At 37.8% G+C, this 15,981-nt stretch overlaps 3 protein-coding genes across 3 annotated transcripts in view; all 3 read right to left on the minus strand.

Annotated features, from left to right (window-relative positions):
* Positions 1-3,590, minus strand: part of LOC311292272 (homer protein homolog 3) — a 40,681-nt gene extending 37,091 nt beyond the window's left edge. The window contains exons 1-2 of the mRNA XM_084411904.1: positions 3,186-3,590; positions 2,470-2,519 (exon numbers count right to left, since the gene is read on the minus strand). Of these exons, the coding sequence (XP_084268030.1) occupies positions 2,470-2,492 (23 nt within the window). The 5' untranslated portion in view covers positions 2,493-2,519; positions 3,186-3,590. The remainder of the gene's footprint in view (positions 1-2,469; positions 2,520-3,185) is intronic.
* LOC311292270 (lipoprotein lipase) overlaps positions 1-15,981 on the minus strand; it is a 632,457-nt gene that overhangs the window by 162,042 nt on the left and 454,434 nt on the right. The window lies entirely within an intron of this gene.
* upf1 (UPF1 RNA helicase and ATPase) overlaps positions 6,913-15,981 on the minus strand; it is a 36,325-nt gene continuing 27,256 nt past the window's right edge. Inside the window, exons 21-24 of the mRNA XM_084411889.1 lie at positions 13,785-13,946; positions 13,085-13,308; positions 11,660-11,782; positions 6,913-9,330 (exon numbers count right to left, since the gene is read on the minus strand). Coding sequence (XP_084268015.1) covers positions 11,663-11,782; positions 13,085-13,308; positions 13,785-13,946 — 506 coding nt within the window. The 3' untranslated portion in view covers positions 6,913-9,330; positions 11,660-11,662. The remainder of the gene's footprint in view (positions 9,331-11,659; positions 11,783-13,084; positions 13,309-13,784; positions 13,947-15,981) is intronic.

Here is a 15,981-nt window from a genome sequence, read left to right on the forward strand (position 1 = left end):
GAAACACAAAGATGATGTCAAACTAATGACACTCAATTCATTATTATGAGATAAGAAGTTACGACATATTAAATTGAAATCAACATAAAAAGTGGAAATTATGACGTAATAATATTGATTTATCTCATAAATCTGATTTTGTATGTTATAACTTATATCATAATTTCAACTTTTCATGTTATTATTTCAACTTTAGTCCTAATGACTTAGAACGCCATCATTATAACTTCATCTCGTAATGACTTAGTAAAGTCGTAATTACGATTTTTTTATGTCAATTTCGACACGTCATCATAATTTTGAAGATTTACGAAAGCGTGGTGGAAAAGGGCTTCCATGTATATATATACACACTCACCTAAAGGATTATTAGGAACACCATACTAATACTGTGTTTGACCCCCTTTCGCCTTCACAACTGCCTTAATTCTACGTGGCATTGATTCAACAAGGTGCTGAAAGCATTCTTTAGAAATGTTGGCCCATATTGATAGGATAGCATCTTGCAGTTGATGGAGATTTGTGGGATGCACATCCAGGGCACGAAGCTGCCGTTCCACCACATCCCAAAGATGCTCTATTGGGTTGAGATCTGGTGACTGTGGGGGCCATTTTAGTACAGTGAACTCATTGTCATGTTCAAGAAACCAATTTGAAATGATTAGAGCTTTGTGACATGGTGCATTATCCTGCTGGAAGTAGCCATCAGAGGATGGGTACATGGTGGTCATAAAGGGATGGACATGGTCAGAAATAATGCTCAGGTAGGCCGTGGCATTTAAACGATGCCCAATTGGCACTAAGGGGCCTAAAGTGTGCCAAGAAAACATCCCCCACACCATTACACCACCACCACCAGCCTGCACAGTGGTAACAAGGCATGATGGATCCATGTTCTCATTCTGTTTACTCCAAATTCTGACTCTGCCATCTGAATGTCTCAACAGAAATCGAGACTCATCAGACCAGGCAACATTTTTCCAGTCTTCAACTGTCCAATTTTGGTGAGCTCGTGCAAATTGTAGCCTCTTTTTCCTATTTGTAGTGGAGATGAGTGGTACCCGGTGGGGTCTTCTGCTGTTGTAGCCCATCCGCCTCAAGGTTGTGCGTGTTGTGGCTTCACAAATGCTTTGCTGCATACCTCGGTTGTAACGAGTGGTTATTTCAGTCAAAGTTGCTCTTCTATCAGCTTGAATCAGTCGGCCCATTCTCCTCTGACCTCTAGCATCAACAAGGCATTTTCGCCCACAGGACTGCCGCATACTGGATGTTCTTCCCTTTTCACACCATTCTTTGTAAACCCTAGAAATGGTTGTGCGTGAAAATCCCAGTAACTGAGCAGATTGTGAAATACTCAGACCGGCCCGTCTGGCACCAACAACCATGCCACGCTCAAAATTGCTTAAATCACCTTTCTTTCCCATTCTGACATTTAGTTTGGAGTTCAGGAGATTGTCTTGACCAGGACCACACCCCTAAATGCACTGAAGCAACTGCCATGTGATTGGTTGATTAGATAATTGCATTAATGAGAAATTGAACTGGTGTTCCTAATAATCCTTTAGGTGAGTGTATATATTCCATATGTAAATTCCATATATATATATTTTTTATATATATATTCAAATAAGAAATAAATGTATTCTTTGGAATAATGTGCACTGATGATGAATCATTCACAACAAAGACCAGGCGTGCATAACAACGCAAATAAAGTTAAGACAAAGAAGGATCGTTTGAAGGACAGAGATTGGAGTAATAAGGGAGAAATGAGGCCAGGCGTGTTCTGGTTCTGACCCGCAACTAATGAAGCGCCCCGTCTCTATAATACACTGTTATATACCGCTTTAACCCATTACTGGCGTCCTGAAGGTCAAACAGAAGCTCGTGGAGAAGAAGGACACTCCAGACGCCAAAGAACATACATTGTGCGGTCGTCATGGCAACTGAAAAAAACAAAACCGGCTGTTTCATAAACAATATCCCAAGACCTTTCAGTGCAGCGGCAGCCGAGATGGGGTGTCATTTCTCAGAGAGATTAACACAGTACTCGAAGAAATCTCTTTATATATGCATGCAGAATCCATAATTCCCATGAAAAGGTCCGGCTAAGAGCAGGATTAATGGGTCGTATGAAAAACAGGTGCCATGTCCATTTTCACAAAGTGCATTTCTGCAAAAAAAAAAAATCTTTTTTTTTTTAATGGCTGATGCTCTATACAGCAATCTGTCTGATTTATACATAACTTATGAGACATAAATGACAAATAATTGTCTGTGCACAATGCAAAATAATGTTTAAAATATTATGCATTGATTATAAGATTCTCTAAAATTGGTGTTACCGATTACTGACGATTTGATCAATGCATCTAATCTGGCCCATATTCACAAAAACACCCCAGGATCTGATATATATATATAAAAAAAAAATAATAATGAAATGATCAGAGAAGCTTGATGTCTTACCTCTCTCTGTGCAATGGAAACATTCTTACTGGACAGACGAGGGTCTTCTTCTGCCATTAGAAATGAGAGAATGATCACAAATAACATATAAACCCAACTTTGTTAATACTGAAAAAAAATAATAAAATGCATGACATATTTGGGTCAAGGACGGGGATGAAGTTCAAGAACTCAAAGGCCTTTTAAATTAATCTCGATCAACAACTCTTTTTATGCATGCATTAATTGCAATAACTATTTAGAAGAAATACATCATATCCTAGAAAGATGGTAAGATGATTCTTTGGCTGAACTGAGATTTATGGGTTGTCGGAAAATATCCTTTTCTGCATGCAATAAGATTAAAATGTTAAATGTGAAGTTAAATCGGAAAAGTGTGTGTTTGAGATGTTGCAAATGAAGTTAAATGCCCTTTTAGCTTTTTTTTTGCAGGTCACTTTTAACAGGAGTTCATGAAACAGCATGCATACAATTTTATAAAAATGGTTTAAAACGCTGTCATACTGCAGGACATTGATTAAGATTATTGATTCAGATTAAGACAAGATTATTGCACCGTTTCCTAATGCAGAACTGACATAAACAACTAAACATTCGCTCATGAACAGTTTTCAGATGTCTAAAAGCCATTTAAAGTCTTTAATCTGACATACTGTCGTAAGTTTGTGTTCAGTTGAAGTCTCCTAAGTTCATATAAATAAGAATATGCCCCTTACCCCATGTCGTTGTGAACACACAGGATGTCAAACTCTTCCTGTTCTGGATCAACAAGCCTGTAGATCGTGTTAAAGATCAGTAATCCGTGTGTGGAGTGTGTCTACTCAGTGAACACGCTTTATATCTGCATGGCATCAAGCGAATGCAACACTAGCCGCCGCAGAAACTGGACGTGATGACCGGGCGCGTGTCAGTTCCTCTTTTCCCGTGTTTTCCTTTGGTTGCGCGCGCGGACACGCGGGATTTCCCGCGTTCTGATGTTTCCCGCAGCGACTTTGATGACGTGCCGCGACTGTTACTTTGTAACCAGTTTTGGCTTTGATGTCCCGAGCCTCTGTGCGCGAGCGGGTTTTGAAGAGACTCACTCACACACATACACACACACACACACACACTCGCGCTCTAGTGGACAGAACGAGAACTGCAGCTTCTTCACTGCGTCTTCTTCTCGCCCTCTAGTGATTAGAGTAAAGAGCCGTTAATCATACAGACATTTGTGCTGATGTGACCCTAATGAGACTCTACAAACCTTCACACACACCAGTGAAACCATGGCGTTCCCATGTTTTGCGGACATGATGCCTAAGGTAATAGTGTTTTCTGAGCATGCACCATAAGCTTTTTTTTTGGACATGTGTCATGTTCTTTGAAACACCCTTTAAAGGTAGGGTAAGTCATTTTTTTATAAAGACTTTTTGGTATACTGGTTGAAACTCTCTTCACATCCTGATAGCAATCTATAAAAGAATTTGCCTGATATTAAAACACGTATATATATTTCTGTCATTATAGCGTCATAGAAGATAGAAAGGCTTATTGTATTAGTGAAATAATTTTAAGTATTTTCAAATAATATTTTATTTTTACATTTTTAAGTATGCATGCATTCTCTCTACATGAGTCAAGGAAATTATAGCATATTTTCTATTCTAAAAGGCCAAATTTAATGAAAAAAAAAGTTATTCCCTTAAATCGCTTTTATAATTAATTAAACTAAAATTGGGTATTTTTATTTAAAGGAATTAATTAATTATAAAAAAGCGATTTAAGGGAATAAAGAAAAACAAATGCTTATTGTATAAGTGAAATAATTGGAAGTATTTGCAAATAATATTTTACTTTTAAAGTATGTATACATTCTCTCTACATGAATCACGGAAATTATAGCATATTTTCAATTCAAAAAGGCAAAATGTAATAATAATAATAATAATAAAAAAAGTTGTGTAATTTGCGTCACCGGATACTTAATTTATATTATATATAAATATTTAAATATATAAACACATTTTTCTTAAATATATACATGCATGTGTGTATTTATATATACAAAATAATTATACACAGTACACACACATATATTATGTAAACAAACTTTTATACACAGGACACACACATTATCAACAAACTTTTATTTTGGATGCGATCAATCGTTGCCTAGCAGGCTAGCACTAATATAAATATATTTATATATATATATATTTTAACCTTTCGTTAGGTGTAACACCAGGCAACATGGCTTAAGAGCATGCCAGTGAATAACATTTATTTTCAAAATCCAATCACTTAGAAAAAAGTTTTAGCACCGTGTGTTTAGTAAGTTTTAATGTGTGATTGATGCAGCAAGAAGATTCTGCAATTTATACAAATTATTTACTTTAGAAGTAAAATATTAGCTTTAAAGCCAAGTTCTTACAGTAATTTAATTCTAGGATTTAACATTCTATAATCAAAGCTAAATAAGCATTAAAATATAAATTTTGTATGACATTTGCATCGTAGGCTAGGCCTAAAACCTTTTCTCATTTTCGGTTAAACTAAACAAGCAATATGGAAGCTTGTTGCCGCCACAGAATAGAAAATACAAAAAGATAAATGCGACTTATCTCACAATTCTGACTTTTTATCTTAGAATTGCATGATATTAACTCGCAATTCTGAGGGGAAAAAAGTTTTTTTTTTTTTTCTTAGAATTGGACTTTATAACTTGCAAATGCCATTTTAGATCTCACAATTCTGAGAAAAGATGTCAGAATTGCGAGATTGCGTGTTATAAAGTCAAAACTGCCTGATATAAACTCGCCATTGTGAGATAAAAAGTCGCAATTAGGCTCTCTTTTTAAATGTTTTATTCTGTGGCTGAAACAAGCTTCCATAGAGCACTACGGAAGCCCTAAGAGGCCATGGATTGTTATTTTTTTCTATCTTGTTTTCTCGTGATCACGACTTAATTTTCTCGTGATCTCGAGATAACAAAAGTTGTTTTCTCGTGATCACGACTTAATTTTCTCGTTATCTCGAGATAACAAAAGTTGTTTTCTCGTGATCACGACTTAATTTCTAATATATGATCTCGACATAAAACCGTTTTCTCACGCCGTAATGTGTATGTATCGCGATTCGCGAGAAAATCTCGCTCCTTCTGAATGTTGTGTATATCATGATGTAGCCTACGTGCGAGCTGGCTTCTTTGATTTTGAAATCTACTTCATAAAAAGCCCGCAGAAGAGATGGATTTTATAATTGCTTTGAGAGAGAGAGAGGTGTCCCAGAGGAGAACCTGGCCAGACTTAACTGAACCTCTCTGACCATTTCTCGGGTCAGCCGCAAAAAAACATTAATCTAAATCTTTCAAACATAATTCTGGTAGACATGCAGACGTCAACTGACAGCCTCCTCCTTCTAAGTGTCGGACACTAATGTGGAAGTCGCCAATCACTGACAGACATAGAACTATTTCATTTTGAGTGATCCTGTTATCAAAGTAAAAGCGAATGCGATCATCCATGATGCTGCTTTATTCTGCGTTTGGTGCTTATACTGTTCTTGCCGACTACGCAGAAAAAAACAAGTCGTGATCACGAGAAAACAACTTTTGTTATCTCGAGATAACGAGAAAATTAAGTCGTGATCACGAGAAAACAACTTTTGTTATCTCGAGATCACGAGAAAATTAAGTCATTATCACGAGAAAACAACAGAGAAAAAAAATATTATCCATGGCCTCTTAGGGCTTCCGTAGAGCACAGACACAAGGCTCACAAGAATTGTACTTCCTTACTATAATTATATAGAAAACACCAGTGGTTAAAGTAAAAAGTCAAATATTTAAAGAGGTTATTTGTAGAAATTAAGAAACGCTTATTAGCGACACTGGTGGCCGTTAAGTGAACTGCAGCAGCACGTATTGCTCGTGCCCACAATTGTAGTAAAGTACAAGAGACTGAACGTGATTCAAGGCCCTGTTATCTTTTTTGTTCTTCGCTTTGAAGTAAATAAAAGCTGGAAATGCCTTTGCGGCGATAATCCAACATCTGCGAGCGACGTTTATATGCATATGTAAATCCTCTCAATAAGCCGCCATTAAGAAAGCATCTGATCGTATCGATGTGGATGTGTTTACATGAGCTCTGCGATTCACCGGCATCACGTCAACAGATGAGCTAATTAAAATTACAGTGTTATGAGTTTGATTAAGAATATTTGAAGGAAAGAAAGGCTCTCAGGAGCGCGTAAACGTCATATCCTTTTGATTTTCGCGGCAAAAACGTCCCGAGTCTGGCTTTCATAGTCAACCTATAAAGTTGGGGAAGGTCTCGTTTTTAAGTTTCACTACAAGTTGTTCACACATTGGCAATTAAAAAAAAAAAAAGCGATTAATAACGATTTCGTACATATAGTTTCATTGTAGATCAAACACAATTAAGACAATGAAGCAACGACACATGCATTGGGTGAAAGAAAGCAACATTTATTTGTAAAGTTACGAGTACATACTGTGGGGGGGGTGAAAACTCTTTCCACAAAACAAAATCCTGAATTATACTTAATATCCTGATATTTTTCCAATGTCCCTCTTCAATGCAAGTTAATTTATTGTACATTTCCATCAAATCTGATATCTGAATGCAACTTTCGCAGCGGATCCTCTCAAGCACTTCAGGCATGATCTCTTCATCATACTCTGTTCATAACCAGAATATATATATATATATCACCTTGGCCTGAATATCTCATTGTCATTGGCAACCATTTGGCTGATGTTATATCAAATCTGAGCATTGATATATTTACAGTTGAAGTATGAAAAGTGAACACAAAACAGTTTTAAGGAATTTTAGAGAACGGGTTCACTCTAAAAGAAGAGGTTAACATGGAAAAGACGGAATATCAGTCGCTAAACGTCAGAACGTCTGTGTTACAACATTTTTGCAACGTTGGTTATGATGAATGAATCATGATTGTCTTGTGGGCAAAGAAAAAGTAAAGCATATGTGAGCTTAAAAATGAATCTGTGGCTTGATGCTTATAAAATGCGAGTGGGTGATACTTCTAAGTAATATTAAACAGTCAAAAAGTGTTGCAAATATGGAGTGACAGCAAAGGTATAAACACTCCAAAGTAAAAGTACAAAGTTGAGGCGACTGGCATCGGTCGGAAACAGATGTTAAAAAAGCTGCCATAAAACTCTGAATGGGTCCGTGGAAACCAAATAAAGTTGAGCAAATTTCCACACAGAGAGGTTACGAGAAATTCACGTCAGATCGTACAAATAAAAAATGAGCTACTAAGAAGGGGGAGGAAAAGAAAACAACAAAAAATAAGCAAATAAGCAACTAGAACAGGGGGGAAAACAAAGCAAAACTACAATCTATCACTAATAATAATAATGATAATAATAATAATAATAATAATGAGGAAGGGCAGTCTGGAAACATACACACACACACACCCCTCTGGTTGGCGATTACCGCCGCTCATCATCTTCATCATAAAGCAAGAGAGCACGACGGCGCCTCTTACGGTCAGACACAAAAACAGCGAGAATCTCACCTGTCTGTCCTTCGCATGGGTCTCCGATCTCCTGCTTTCTCTCAGGTGCAACCGCTCATTTTCACCTTTAACTAAAGCGACTGGGGCGCAACAATATTATGATGGCATCCTGATTGGACAGAATAGAAGTGGGAGGGGTTTACTGTGATTGACACGCGTCTCATCTCATAATAAATCACATTTCAGCACTGATGATCTGAACCCTTGGAAACCTGATTGTGACTATTTTTTGACTGACCAAGGCAAGAATCCTGTTGGTTTTGATTGATTTTTTTAATTTTTTTTGTAGCAAGGTAAGAGATTTAAGAAGCCACATCTAAATCAAGCAGGCTAATCGAGTGGTTCTACTTCACTGTGTTTATTCTAGTTAAACCAAAAAAAAAAGAAAAAAAAAAGAAAAATTTAAAAGAGGAAAATAAGAAAGGATAGATCCGTCGGCCCCGTCCGCGTCAGCTCTGCAGAGACCGAACGTTTTAAAAAGAAAAGAGAAAGCCATTTCTACCCCTTTTTTTGCTTTCGCAAAATCACCTAAGCAGAGAGCGGCTAAGATGTGACGGGCCTTCGGATACACGGCACCTCTTACCCTCCTTCTTCAGGCGGAAAACTTTCCTCAAAGTTGAATCGTCCTTCAGAGCGCCCTAGCACCTTTCGTTGGAGACCAGCGTGCTCGGGGAAAACGCGAAATTAAACGCAAAATCGCACTCGTCCGTTCTCTCAGAGATGTTCGGTGGCAGAACCTGAATGTCAGATCTCAACTTTGAGGGGAACACTATTTTCCCACAAAATCAGCTGCTTGAAAAGCGTTTATAATTACTTTAAATACGTCACCCCCTCTCTCAGCTCGTGGAGACGACAGAGCAAGCTTGGTTTTTGCAGGTAAGTTTTAAGAGAACTTCATCTTTTTACTCCTCCCTCTGTTGGCAGGGCAAGGCCTGAGGCTGACGTCGGCAGCCAGGCGAGAGAGAGAGGAGGCCGGGAAGGGTCCCTGCGCTCCAGGAGCCTGCTCCACGTTGCGGAGTTGCAGATCGAAGATCTCGTGTTTCGTCTCCTCCTAACACTGCGTCTCCCCTCTCCTTCCCCGTCCTCAACGAATGGTGGATGTAATCCGCCACTCACACGTTCTCTTTCGTCCTGTCCAGCTTTACTCCCCTCCTGTGATTGGTTTGATTCTCTCCTGTTGCTCTCACACCATGGTGCTTCAGTTGTAACAGTGGTAAACGGGCATCCATGTTTGTTCTTTTTTTATATTTACCCATATTTAAAATGCTGATGAACTAAGCTCAGCACAGGCCTAGCTCCTGTTCCAACAACCTGCGGACACAGGCAGAGACACACATGTTTTATTACATGCATTAATAAGCCAGAACTGGAATGCTTTTATAAAATAAAAATGCTTTTAAAATAGATTGGCCCATCATTTTAAAAGTGAGACAATAATAATAATACTGTGGTAACAAAAGCCCTATTCGGACGGGATTAACTTCACAAGGGTAGATGGAGTGATGTAATTTTACCACAGGACGTCTGTAATATTAATGGCCAGTTCGCACGGGATTAGAGATCTCAGTAAAACTAGCAGAAGTGGGAGAGTAACTCGATTTGCGCATCGCCGTCACTCCTGTCGTCATGTGCGTATTACCCTGATATCACGTGTGCAAACACATATAACCTATATTTATATATATATATATATTAGGGGTGTAACGATTCATCAACTACATCGATGTATCGATTCATATTCTTAATGATCCAACTACATCGATCTGTGCTCGGCAAGTTATATCGATCTAGACATATATCGATCTAACATCGTTTTAAAAGGTAATGAATCGATTGTATCGATACTATGAAATAACGTATTGGATTTCAGCACGTCAGACTTTATAAGGATGTTTTTTTCTTAGCACTTTTAATGATAAAGGCGTTAAACGTTACTCGATTCAGTCTGCCTATCTGTGACATGATCGACAACAAGCAGCGCAAAGTCTCTCACCTCAGAAAAACGGACTTTCCTGTCCTCTCAGCCACTATACTGCAGTAGCGCGCACTCTTCAATTGCAAGCGCAAATGCGGCGGCGCGCGCTGCAGGCTTATCGTTTCACTAGCCTATATATAAAGCACAAAATAAACTACAAGCATGCAACGTCGTTACGTTTTAAATTAGAAAAAAACGTGTTGTCCAGATTCAGTATCTGCGGTCAGATGATGTTGTCAGGCTATATGTCCGTGTCATTATTCTATCATTATTTACGAAATAAAGTCTCTCACCTCAGAAAAACGAAATCTCATGTCCTGTCATCGTTATACTGTGCTCGTAGCGTGCACTCTTTAATTGCACGCGCATAATTAATTGATACCTGATTCCCTTTCAAGAATTTTTGGCTAAAAAGTCACTGAATCGATTTCAAGTCAGTGAATCGTTTCGGATCGTATCGTTCTAAATGAACCAATATCGTCCTTGAATCGTATCGACAACCACGAATCGCGATACGAATCGAATCGTTGTTAAAACGAATCGTTACACCCCTAATATATATATATAAAACAGTTATGTCCGGTCGAACGATGTATTAATTAACTTCAGATTGGATTGTGTTGGTAATAGGCACTTATCTAACGCTAAAAGATGTTTCGTGCCTCTAACAAGTGCTGTCGATCTTCTCTCTGATCTGAATGGTGTGTGGAAAACACTTGAGTTTTGCCACAGACGCGTCCCAGCGTCTAGAACGCAACTGAATGCCTTATCAAGCGTCTCCATACTTGGAAAAAACGTGGAAAACTACTTTTAAGCAGGAAATGACGAAATATTTACGTACATGTTTACAGCGGGTCTATTCGCACGGGGTTAGTATCACCTGAGGTCATTTTTCCGGACCTTTTAACTGAAGGTAAAAGTCGCCGTAATCTTTACTGACATTGTCCGTGATGATCACTGAGATGCACATTCGGACGGGACTAAAGTCACAGAGAAGCTCTGGTGATTATTACTTTACCCCAGCTCTCCATGTTACACTAGTTCCGTCCGAATAGGGCTAAAGTCTGTCTGATTCATGTGTGTAGACAAAAAACAGCACATAATATGAAATATGTTTTTTTTTTTGTGTGTGTCTAGGTCATCCAGGCATCACTCACACCAACCAGGCGAGTACATTAATGTACACTATCATTCAAAAGTTCGGCGTAGCTAAGATTGTATTGTTTTTGAAAGAAGTCTCTTATGCTCACCAATCATGCATTTATTTGATCAAAAAGAACCAATATTTAAAATAGCTGTTTTCTATTGTAATACATGTTAAAATGTAATTTATTCATCTGATCAAAGCTGAATTTTCAGCATCAATGTCACATGATCCTTCAAAAATTATTCTAATATGATGATTTGCTGCTCAAGAAACTGATACTTTTTTTTCAGGATTCTTTGATGAATAGAAAGTTCAAAAGAACAGCATTTATTTGAAATAGAAACTTTTGCAACATAAATGCCTTTAATGTCACTTCTTTTGATCTATTTAATGCATCCTTGCTGAATAAAAGTATTAATTTCTTACTATATATATATATAGATTTTTTTTTTTGACCCAAAACTTTTAAATGGTAGTGTATGTGTGGTCTTCTAAGGTGTGTGTTGTTGTTATCTTACACTCTAGTACTGTGAGAGTCCAGTCACTCCTCCGTGCTGATAAGCCCGTTCGCCCTGGTAGGTTGAATCCTGGGAGAGCGCCACATCCATCTGGGATTTGAACTCATCACCCAGGTAGCTGTCCTGTTTCACACAAAAAACCCACACAACTTTAGCACAGATTCAAGTGGCTTACAGCTTATATTCAACAGTGGAACTTCAATAAGCAAACCATGTTCAAGCAATTACATGTTTCATAAATAAAACACTGATCTTGACTGAGAACTGATCCAGTATTCCCATGATACTTTTGTCTTTTATGAGTTTAATAAAGAACTTCTGCACAAACATACCGCGCATGTCTTTAAAGAATGACTTTTACGTATGCCAGGTGACCTGTAAATGTGAAAAAACCATTGCAGTTCTGCAATATATTCCTTTTTCCAGTCGCCTGTAAAACCACCTCATTTGAACGTAAAAACTTTTTTGCGATATATGCGAGTTTTAAGCGAAACTGGCGTGTTTCAATTCGCAATTTGAAGGGTAATGGAAACGCGGCTATTTATGATTTGGGCAATAATAGATAATGTCTTTTTTTTTTTTATAATCAAAGACATTTTTGCACTACATCCTGTTTAAGAGGTTAAACAAATTGACAGGGATCTTGAAAAGACAATAGGTCTGTGTGAATATATTCATGGCTAAAGCAGCCTGTGACAACATTTAAGATAATTTAGCTCTGAAATGTACTAAAGAATAATGGTAAAATCCTGTCAGACATGGTCCCAGTCATTTAAAAGGCACCTAACATGCTTGTGTGACATCATTTAGAACAAAATCAGGCCAAAATGAAGTTTGTCTGGAGTTCGTTTCAGGAGTTTGAAAAATGTCAGAGCATCCCTAGTACTTGGCTCTTTTTTTAAATGGTGGGTGCTGGTTTCTCGCATGTGTTCGGCCAATCAGCGCACACTTACAGGTAGTTCGCATTGTGCTGGTTTAGACCCTACTCTGAAGTAGGAGCTATTTTAGTTCCCCCAAAAGGGGTTCCTAGACCTAAAATCGTTCCTGTTCCTGCGGTGCAAACATGCCAAAAACCGGGTACTTCCGCCATTAGTTCCAGGAACTACGACATGGTTCCTCTGGTGTGAAAGCCCCTAATGCAATGCATTACTTTTAAAAGTAACTTTCCCCAACACTGCTAGCAGACCCCAAAAACTAAAATATGAACTCATAAATGAGCATAACATGGGCATTTTAAACTCAAATGCTGATGTTGCACACCGAGTCTGAAATTTTCGTATGCGTTTTTTCGTATTCGTCGGCTCTGAATTGTCATAACACCTCTCAAAATGCTTGTTTATGGATGAGGAAAACACAGATCCGATTTTTTTTAATGACGGGTGAAAGTTTTGGACTCAGTGTGCAAGGACCTTAAAGTGTGTGTACCTGTGAGAGCTCAGGCTGGGACAGGCCAGGCTGGCTCATCTGTGAAGGCTGGCTCATGGTGATGTAGCCCTGGGTCAGAGGACCCTGAGAGAAGGGCTGGGACACCAGATCCTGACTGGCCTGGCTGCTCGGCATGTTGGCCTGCCCACTGCCATGGTTCCCCGTGCCACGGTTCCTCTGGCGACCTCCACGACCCCCGGTCTTACCTTTAGGAGCACCACGACCTGTGAGCAGCGAGAGAACGGATTAATATCGGGATCAGTGTTATTTTACTATCATTAAAATAATAATATAGCTTTCATAAATATTTTAAATGAGCTTTTATTTTAAATGTTTTTAATTTTAATTTAAAGTTTTAGTAATTTTGCTTTTTTTTCCCATGTTTATCAATCATTTATTTTTTAGTACATCATGATAAATGAAAATGAGAATTTTTTTAATTATATTTTATTCCAGTTAGCATTTATTTTATTCAAAGTAACATGTTTTTTTTTTAATGCTTTTAGCTTTAGTTAACTATATCGTGCTTTGATTCTGCTTCACCTCTAATTGCTCTATTCACAACATTATTCTCCATCTCTCTTCCAAAGGCCAGTTTCTACACTATTGTGGAATTGTTTTGAGTCCACTTATAATGTTAGTCAATGTTTCCTGCTCAAAAACAGTTGTAATTCAGTGTTTCTGGGGTGTTTTCTCTCACCTGCAGCGGGTCCGTTCACCTGGCCCAGGTACCCGGGCGGAGGCATGGGCGGCATGACAAGATTGAATGGGATGGGAATGTTCATGGAGCCCATAGGGTTCGGTCCGGTCCCGATCATGCCAACCTGATCATGGGTCTGGAAGTACATATTAGATGGACGACCTGTAAAAGACAAATTGACAAATTACATTTCACAAAATAAACATTTCAAAAGCAGGTTCGTCATTGAAAACAACACCAGAATAACACAGGAATCATCTGGCTGATGCTTAAACTAACCCTATAGATTATATTAGGGATGTCAATTTACATATATTCCCATAATCGATCATTGTACAAACCCTCTTAAAAGGTATCACGTTACTCAACTTGCTTAACTAACACAAAATAGGTGTTGTTTTAAAGCTTAGAAGCTTAGCTTTACAGTGAATATATATAGGGAATATGACTATCACTTAACAAGTGCCTTTAAATTGGCTGTCACATTAAAAAGGGGTGGTGTGGCGCAATGGATAAGACACATGCTTTTGGTGTGAGAGACCTGGGTTCGAATCCACTGTGAGACACCAATGTGTCCCTGAGCAAGACACTTAACCCCTAGTTGCTCCAGAGGCGTGCGACCTCTGACATATATAGCAATTGTAAGTCGCTTTGGATAAAAGCGTCAGCTAAATGAATAAATGTAAATGTAAATGTAAAAGTGCTCTATTTTCGTAGTGTGAAAAAATAACTGCTTTACATGAAAACGTGATCTGTAAAATCACTGTACACAACAGATAGACTTGTGTCATATATCGTTGAAATACAGAACATAACAAGCATATTTGTTTCAGTTAGAGACCAAGTACTTGAGGGTGTTTTGTATTAACCCTTTAGAACCCGCTGTGTCGTCACCGACACATACCAGCAAGCTGTATTCATTTGACCGTAACTCTTCAACCGTTTGCACTATCAAAACCATTCAAATTGCCCCTGACAGTAGACAACATGCGCTTTTCGGCAATATACGGCTTATTACGGTAATGTCATGCTTTCCGTCTGCAAATGACAGCAGCGCGGGAAGGAAGGATTTGAACAGAGAGATACGAAGCGCGGCAGGTTAGAGTGTTTTGGATTGCATAAAATAATAAAAGAAATGAACAAATACACGGCGAAAGAAGTGTCAGACAGCAGAAGAGGGGATTAGGATGATTTTTAATGAACTTGGGAAGCGGATGGCCGTTACTCTTTCACGTATCTAAGCATGTGGTGTGTGCATGTGTATGTGTGCGTGCCTATGAATGCGTGCATTTGTATGTGTGGGTGTATGAAAAAAAGTGTCCTAAATGAAAACTGTGCAACCCAATTTCACAAAAAAGACTTGTATATACAGTGCAATGCATAAGTGAATACACCCATGCTAAAGGTGACTAAAAAGAGGAATAAAAAATCATATTTTGGAAATTGAACTTAATGCCTTAATTTAAAAAATTAGGAAAAATCCAACCTTTAAGGACACCAATTTTCTTTGTGAATGAATAATGTATCGTAAATAAATAAATGTTCTTCCTTAAAATACATGGTGCATAAGTGAGTACACCCCTATGTTAAATTCCCATAGAGGCAGGCAGATTTTTATTTTTAAGTATTTTTTTTATTTATTTTTTAGGATACTATGCATCCTGATAAAGTTCCCTTGGCCTTTGGAATTAAAATAGCCCCACATCATCACATAGCCTTCACCATACCTAGAGATTGGCATGGGGTACTTTCCATAAGATCATCTCTCAATGCAAATCAAACTAGCTATTAGGCTAACTGAAATAAAACCATGCCAATCTCTAGGTATGGTGAAGGCTATGTGATGATGTGGGGCTATTTTAATAGCGTTAAAAAAAGCACAAAAAGCGTTAGTTCGTTTTTAAAATATTTTAAATTAGCTTTTATTTTTAGATTTTCCATTTTCTTTTTAGTTAAAGTTTTAGTAATTTTGCTATTTTTTATTGTTCTTTTTTTTTAATGTTTATCAATCATTTTTATTGTAGTTTTTAGTGCATCATGATAAATTAAAATGAGAAATGTTTTCTTGGCAACTAGCTGAAACAAAATAAGTTTTTTTTTCATATATTTTATTCCAGTTAGCAGACATGACAAAATATCGTCATACAATAAAATTTCAACACTAATAAAATTTGTATATTAGTATTCAAGGAATAGA

This window comes from Rutilus rutilus (genome assembly GCF_951802725.1).
Source record: "Rutilus rutilus genome assembly, chromosome: 6".
Taxonomy (NCBI): Eukaryota; Metazoa; Chordata; class Actinopteri; order Cypriniformes; family Leuciscidae; genus Rutilus; species Rutilus rutilus.